This window comes from Adelges cooleyi, unplaced genomic scaffold (genome assembly GCF_023614345.1).
Source record: "Adelges cooleyi isolate 19-005CV unplaced genomic scaffold, UGA_ACOO_1.1 ACOO_flye_CR_arks_rails_tigmint_CR_PRNA_9, whole genome shotgun sequence".
Classification (NCBI taxonomy): Eukaryota; Metazoa; Arthropoda; class Insecta; order Hemiptera; family Adelgidae; genus Adelges; species Adelges cooleyi.
In genome coordinates, this window is record NW_026096579.1 from 15,999,452 (window position 1) to 16,007,419 (window position 7,968).

A 7,968-nucleotide genomic window follows, 5' to 3' on the forward strand; every position below is an offset into this window, starting at 1 on the left:
TATTTGATCACTTGCACACTATATTGACCGCATGTTAATATGGAGTTACAATAAACCCACACTCGAGGAAAGTTTTCAAAATCTTTACGGGCAAATACCTTCCAGAAACGATTTGCATTAAACTTTCGCTAAGAATATTTAAACTTGATTTATTTTGTTGAACAATAAAAATCAAACACAATAATGTAACGATAGAGATAGATTGCGGATCTCCGGGAGAGCTGCATAACGGTTGGCTAGAGAACACCGAGAGCGGAACTGGCCTAGGGGCGACCATTATTTATCGGTGTCAAGACGGAATGCTTCTTGTAGGGAACTCTTCGACGGTTTGCCTTGCCGACGGGAATTGGCGTTATCCACCACCACTATGCTTAGGTAAGTGACATAAATTGTATAGATACATCAAAACATCCCTGACCTTGCCTACCTACGGATGATTTACAGCTCCCTGTGTCGTACCAGTCATCCAACATGGCGGCGTGAACATAAGCTTGCCGAACGGTACCATTCCCGTTCATCGGAAACCGGGTTTTCCTGTTTTGGCCAAACACGGCGATAAGCTGATTGTGAAATGTGACGAAAAATACGAACCAGAAGGCGGAAACAGCACTCTCGCGGCGTGTAACAACGGCACTTGGACGTTTATACCGAAATGCGAACCAGGCAAGTAAATTATATTGCCATATATTATATTGTAACTCTTATGAAATCTTGGTGTTTTTCTATAATGCATGCAAACTAACTCCGTTCGCCGAGAGAACGGGAGTGCGCAGAAAACAAAACGCGTTTATATGCGCAGGCGCATACGACAGTAACAGGTTTCTATTTCTGCGCACATCTAGTCTCTCGACGAATTGGGTATAGGCCATAAAAATAAATATAGTACCCGTGGGTTCGATACAAACCACAAAGTAGTTAACATACCGCCAAAAGGTGCACACGATAATCAATATTGGTTGTATTATTATTTTAGCGCATTGCAAGCGTCTACCAAAGATTCCAAAAAACGGAATAGTCTTGGCACCGTACCTAGAACACGGTTCCAAAGCAAAATTTGCATGCAAAGACGGGTACGTGATGAATGGAAGCCATATCACAGAATGCCAGTACGGAAATTGGTCCGGAAAAACTCCAAAATGCGAAGAAGGTTTTTACCTTTTGAAAAATAATTTTTGAATTATAACTTAATAATTTTATATGTATTTTTTTAGTCTATTGCCCTTTTCCTGGTTATATACAGCACGGTAAAGTCTTACTAGTAGGCAGCATGGGCGTTTATGATTATAGACCGTACGTGAAAAAGGTTAAAAACAACAAGCAGATTGTATTCGAATGCGACAAAGAATATACACTTGAAACAGGACCAGTGGGCGCGACGTGCATTGACGGAAAGTGGTGTCCCGAAATTTTGCCAAAGTAAAATTTAATAATATTATATCACTCGTTTAATAATACATATACCTCATTTTAGGCTTACATTTTATTTTTTTAATTACCACCATGATATTAGTTAATATGTCGAGTGGTTTTGTTATTCATTAATATTATGAATTTTACTTATTACTTTGATTTTACTTTATTTTCAAGATGTATGCCGTTGATTCATCCAAAGCTAAGGCTAAGTAGATCTATTAAAAACGATACCGAATGCAATGATGACGAACCAGCAACCGAAGAAACCAACTATTCCTTGATAACAAATGCCATAGAGACTATCAAAAGCTGGTGGACAAGAAGCAAACGTGCGCTTTCGGCACAAAACCAACAGGTCATGAAAGCAAAACAGACATCTAATAAAGACCAGGCAGCTAAAAGTCCAGGTGCCGGGAGATCTAGAGGTCGCGAATCAGGAGATACCATTTTCAAGGATTATGACGGCGAAGAAGTTAACGCAACGGTAACGGCAACGGGAGAAAAAAATATCCACAAAATTTCTAAAGGAAAAGGCAAACACCTCAAACGAAAAGGTTTGCTCTTCTACAAAATTAATATTTTGTTTTTATATTTTTCGGCTATACGGTTTAAAAATGTTCAAGATATTTTACCAGCACATTGTATTGTTTTCAGTTGGCCCTTGTGAACCGTTATCCAACAATACATTTACATCGTTTGAAGTTTTAAAGTTAGGAAAACATGGAAATGTGACGCATTCACACGGTACTATTATCAAAGTAACGTGCAAAGATGGATACCATTCAAATGTTATCAACAATACAGCAAAATGTTGGAGGACGCACTGGAAGCCTGCAAAACCAGATTGCAAACTCAGTATGCTAATATATGAACGCTAACGATTAGTTTTATATACTTAAGTACATTTATTCGTAAAATGCAAATCTTTAGAACCTTGTTTGATTCCTTACCCGGGAAACGGATACTATAGTAAAGTTGAACCCACATACGTCAATGTATCCGAGAATGCAGAAATCGTAAACGGAGAAGTGTTGGTGGTAACATGTCTTCAGGGATTCAACTTGAAAGGTCCGTCTAGGATTACTTGCATGAAAGGCGAATGGGATGTTGGCAGTGCTATTCCTGAATGCACACCCGGTAAGAGACCGCGAACGAGTATAAAATGTGTTTGTAAAACCCTCTTGTGCGTTCTTAACAACATAAAATTGTATTTCAGCTCCATGCGAACTGCCGGCAATAAATCACGGACAATATTTACTGGGATACAGAGCTGGTCTTACAATAGCTAACGGTTCATTCGTGACATTCCAATGCGATCCAGAATTCATAAAGACTACATCTGTTTCCATAGAATGCGTGTTGGGTCGTTTGGTCCCCAAGTTGCCTTCTTGCAAAAGAGGTAATTATAAAAATAACCTCCTTGAGCGTTTTTTTTTTAATTTAAAATTTTCCCAGACGGCGGACTATTCATAACCGGTGCCGATATTCTAAAAAAAAGCGAATTGGGCACGATTGACCTCTTGTCTGGACTTCGAGGATCGTGTGGACCCCCCGAATCCGTTCAAGGTTCATTAGTTTTCAGAAATGGCGAATTACTAAAAGAAGCTGAAAAAAGGTAATCGCTCAATACTATAGTAGATAAATAAAATACGTAATTAAATAATTATCGTTTTAGTTTTCCGGACGGAACTGAAATAACGTTTAACTGCATTGGGAATATAATTGGTGAAAAAGTTACATGGCGAATAAGATGCGAAGACGGAAACTGGATCGGGAGACCATTGAATTGCAGTATGATTTTAAGAGTTAATGGACTTGAGCACTTGAAATAATGTTTATTTTTAAATTAAGTTCCGACAAAACCAGTTGAAGAAACCAATTCGACATCAGACAATACGACTTGTATGTTTAGAAACAGTGAGCCGAATGTCATAACGTTTATCGGAGACTCTATGATTACCAACGAATTGACAGAATTCAACGCTGGAACCGTTTTGGTGACAAATTTATTATATAATTAAATATCAGAAACCCATTAAAGTATTTAATGTAGGTTTATAACTCACAATCTAATATCATTAAAGGTGTCTAGATGCTCCGACATCGGAAAGTATGCAATGGAAGGATCAAACAAACGAGTCTGCATCAATGGCGAATGGTCTGGCCAACGTCCAGTTTGCTTTGGTTTGAACCAGGAAAACGATTATGCGTGTACGTTTAATAATTAATAATTCACCTCTATAACGCATACCAATTTATTATTGTTCGTTATTTGTATTTTTAATCATACATGTTCATAATTAGTCTTAAATAAATAATAAATAGTATGTAAATAGTAATATAAGTAGTAATATTAAAAAAAAATTTGTCGTTTCTAAAGTGGAAAAACCACCAACCATACTATTCCGGCATCAGTTGGGTCCTATAGCTCAAAGCAATGAAGGAAAACTAGTCGTGTACCCGGGAACGATATTGCACATGGAGTGTTTATGGATAAAGCGTTTCGGTACTCCAAAATGGAATATCAGCCATTCATTTCGGTATTCTCGGCAAATTGATTTTAGTAAACAAATATTTAACAATTTTTTGTTCATCCAGAAAGTATCCCGAGGGTTGGACAACTGATCCCGGACGAGATCCTGATCTCGAGTACCGTTTAAGCATTTACCATGCGAGCAGAGACGATTCAGGCGTGTTTTCGTGTATTACTCCAACTAGGCACATGCATTCCGTCGAAATAATAGTGAAAGGTTAGTATATGCTATAATATACGTGTTGTTCAGACTAAATTATATTATTAACAATAACATTAGCCGTGCACTGTCCGTCTATACCGTTGAAACGGAGTTTGACCATCAGCACTCAAAATACAAAGCTCAATGCGCGCGTAAAGTTTACTTGCGCTAAAGGGAACAACTTAATGGGCGCCTCAGAAGTAGTTTGTCTGCCTTCGGGAAACTGGAGTGATCCCATTCCGTCGTGTGAGAGTAAGTGTTAGAAATGAAATAGTTTTGCCCCCGTTTTCTTCACTTAAAAACGTCAATTTGTTTCCAGTAATTGAATGCGATGAAATCGAAAACCTAACCGACCCTAATTTGCGGGTGGCCGTACTTAGCCGGCAGGTCGGCGGGGAAATCATGTTTAGCTGCATGCAAGGATTTGGACTGACCGGCCCGACACATTCCATCTGCCTACCGACCGGAGAATGGGAACAACCGTTTCCGACATGCGCAGGTCTATAAATCGAACAGTTAATTTGTACTTTTATTACTAGACAGCTGATGTGTTAATAGGAAACGATTACAACACATTATTAACCGATACTCAGTGACTTCGAAATAATGATATTATAACCTCTCGAATAAGTTGTTTTGGGCCCTGGTGGTGTGTATGATTGGTATTATGTTGTAGCTGTCACTTGCCCTTGGCCAGGAGACCCGCCGCATGGTTACTTGGCCGTCACACAAAACTCCTACAGACCGGGCGAACGAGTATCCGTCAACTGCGAACCGTACTACGTGCTGGACGGTCAACCGAATCTGATTTGCCAAGATGACGGCAACTGGTCAGCGCCACTGCCAACTTGTAAGTGGGGGGCGGTTATTTTTTTTTTTTTTGTAGCGACTTCGAACAAGTGCTGCTCACACGGGTCTCCTGGCCATCGCGACTCTGCCCATGTATGAGTGTATTTGTTTGTTAATTTCGAAGTCGCTTTGCAATGTCTACCACTAGGATAATGTTTATATTGTCCAACGGTTTCTTATTGTTTTAGGTGTTCAAGCCTGTCCGTACCCGGGCACGGTCATCCGCGGTCGAATGTCCACGGTTAAGTTCTACTACGCCATCGGAGACGTCATCACGTTCAGCTGCGACGACAACTTTCACCTTAAAGGCGCTTCAGTGTTGAAATGCTTAAAGTATGGCAAATGGTCCAATTCTATACCGACTTGCGTGCACAAGAACGAAACGTTGCTGGCGGTTTAACTTTAGATCTGCCGTCGTAAAATATATTCACTATTGTCTTATAGGATCTCCTGGTAACTGTTAACTTCCTCGTCGTCTAGACAAGTATATACCGTAGTATCGACAATAATACTAGGTTCAGTATCTAGATTATATCATTTCAATAATATTATAAAAAATTATTGGCGAGATATTAATATGAATAATATACAATGTTAGTGTATTAGTGTTGTTATTTCCACTAGAACTATTGATTCATACATTAATATACCTATTATGTATTTATAATTAAAATAACAGTTATTTCATATTCATACGTTAAAGCATTATTATGTAGTATAGTTTTCCAGTGTTTATGTGAATGCATAAATAATATGCTAGCTACGTACTTAACTATGCATATTATATTATATTTATGTGCTATAAAAGTATAATTAAGGTAATATAAGTTGTCATTACTATAGTAACTCGTATTATTTGCTATTTTTTCTGTTAACCCTAGTTCGTTAAATTTACTACCCTGTCCGTATATTCGTGTATTTTATTCTAAATTTTTATCCTTTCACTTTTTTAATTATATTTATCTATTTGCTCCACTCATCTTAATCTTAAAATATTCATTACTGCGCCAATCTCCTATCTATTATATGTTTTAATCCTTGATCGCAATTTTCTTAGCTACCTACTACACAATATTCTTAGTTTGAATTTTGTTAAATTTTTTGTTTAATATTACAAAATGCATTTGATAGTTTAATAATATATTATTCTATCACGAACTCTACAGAAATTTCTATTCAACCCGACTGATAATGTTTTTCTCTAAACCTTTATATCATTTAGATTGCATATGAAACATAATATAGGAAAAAAAAATAGTCAATATTTGTATGGTATGTTACTATACAATATGATGGTATTTTGAATGATGCAATTTGTAATGTGTATTAATTGCACTTAAACTACTGGGTACTAAAGATAAAATATTTTTAAGTTACATAGTAGTAATTGATATATTACCAAGTGATGGCAAAAAATATAATAACAATTCAATTGTACAATTGTAACTATAATTATTATTTACACATATAATAGAAAGCTTCGAAATTCGTACAAACATTATGGTGAATAGCATTTAGTTACTTATAGGCGTACGGCTGTTACAAAGTGAAAACTAAAACGTAAGTTGTTAGAAAGATTAACCGGGAAAAACTTTTCACACGTAACACATAAATACACTTAATCATTTTAAGTAACGTTTCTGTGCTATAGTTGATACTATAAGTATAGTTTTGCGGGATTTTCAGATGAAACATTATACCGTGGGCGACTAAAAGGTACTTTAAACTTTTGGAAGAGAAACTCTAACCGCTAACCAACAGCTCTGTATACCTATTTATGTATTTTTAAGTGACCGCATATATTATAATATAAGGTTGAGAGCATTTTGTATGGAATAGCTTCAAAATCTTCCTCAGCTGAAATGAATAAACTTGTAAAGATTTAAATATTATACTATAAAATTATTAAAGCTACGTTTTCTAATCAACATTAAGGATGAGATGATGATACGTTTAAGTATATATATATATATATTTAATATTTATGTATGTTTACATTGGACATATTTTGCGATCATAGTCTCATAAAAATAAAACACTAAACACAGTTTCGACAACGTGGTGTTTTGCTTATTGTAATAGACGTTGAAGGTTATTTTATCAAAGTATTGTTTATTAATGTTATCTCTTAATTGTTTTCCATTAATGAAAAAAACACTATTTTTATATTTTAGTTGCAGACACAACTCTTACCCGAGTTACAAATTCGGTTTAAATGACAATATAAGTAATAAGCGGTAAAAGAGGCCGTTCCCTTTTCATTGGTAATCAAATGATTTAAAAATAACTCAAATAAATATCTGTATAATGGCTAATTGAAAATTTCAGAAACTTGAGTTTTGTAAGAACATAACATTTTTTACGACGTAAAAAACTTTAATATCACGCCGATACAGTACGAAGGCTATAAAAAATACACCTTAAAAAAACAACACTAAAAAATTAATAAAATACTTTAGACAAAATCTACTTAGTTTTCAGTTAGTTAACACTTTACTATTGGTAATGGAAGGTGATTTAGTCGTACCATTCAACGTATACGACAGATATGTATAATTGCATACAAGTAGGTATAACATTATTTTATTGAACAAAAACATGATCCGTGTTTGCTAATTTCACACTGATGGATTTTTTATTGCTTTTGACTATATCGTTTAGTAAAGGCATTCCCGAAAAAATAAACCTTGAAATATTTGGGCTATGCATCATAATTGAAACTTGAAAAACTATTTTTTTTTAAGGGTGATTGTTTTAATGGTCACAAATATGGCGGGCGGGGGGAAACTTAAGAAACAATTATTTCTTTTAGCTATATTTATTTTTTATAAAAATTGTGTTGTGGACAAATGGAAATATACCAAAAAAAAAAAAAAAAAATGAAATCCCTATTGGTGGTGTGTTATGTTTATGGTGTTTAATGCATTCTCGACTACAGCTGCATAACGCACTTTACCATCTGTCGGTACAA

The 7,968-nt window shown here is 35.6% G+C and overlaps 1 protein-coding gene across 1 annotated transcript in view; it reads left to right on the forward strand.

Annotated features, from left to right (window-relative positions):
- Positions 1-5,602, forward strand: part of LOC126846783 (sushi, von Willebrand factor type A, EGF and pentraxin domain-containing protein 1) — a 29,815-nt gene extending 24,213 nt beyond the window's left edge. The window contains exons 8-25 of the mRNA XM_050586577.1: positions 196-375; positions 445-663; positions 974-1,147; positions 1,212-1,416; positions 1,588-1,967; positions 2,068-2,268; positions 2,344-2,550; positions 2,630-2,812; positions 2,869-3,028; positions 3,089-3,204; positions 3,265-3,410; positions 3,498-3,624; positions 3,794-3,953; positions 4,012-4,163; positions 4,227-4,400; positions 4,468-4,647; positions 4,825-4,998; positions 5,186-5,602. Of these exons, the coding sequence (XP_050442534.1) occupies positions 196-375; positions 445-663; positions 974-1,147; positions 1,212-1,416; positions 1,588-1,967; positions 2,068-2,268; positions 2,344-2,550; positions 2,630-2,812; positions 2,869-3,028; positions 3,089-3,204; positions 3,265-3,410; positions 3,498-3,624; positions 3,794-3,953; positions 4,012-4,163; positions 4,227-4,400; positions 4,468-4,647; positions 4,825-4,998; positions 5,186-5,397 (3,350 nt within the window). The 3' untranslated portion in view covers positions 5,398-5,602. The remainder of the gene's footprint in view (positions 1-195; positions 376-444; positions 664-973; positions 1,148-1,211; positions 1,417-1,587; positions 1,968-2,067; positions 2,269-2,343; positions 2,551-2,629; positions 2,813-2,868; positions 3,029-3,088; positions 3,205-3,264; positions 3,411-3,497; positions 3,625-3,793; positions 3,954-4,011; positions 4,164-4,226; positions 4,401-4,467; positions 4,648-4,824; positions 4,999-5,185) is intronic.
- The last annotated feature ends 2,366 nt before the right edge of the window (positions 5,603-7,968 follow it).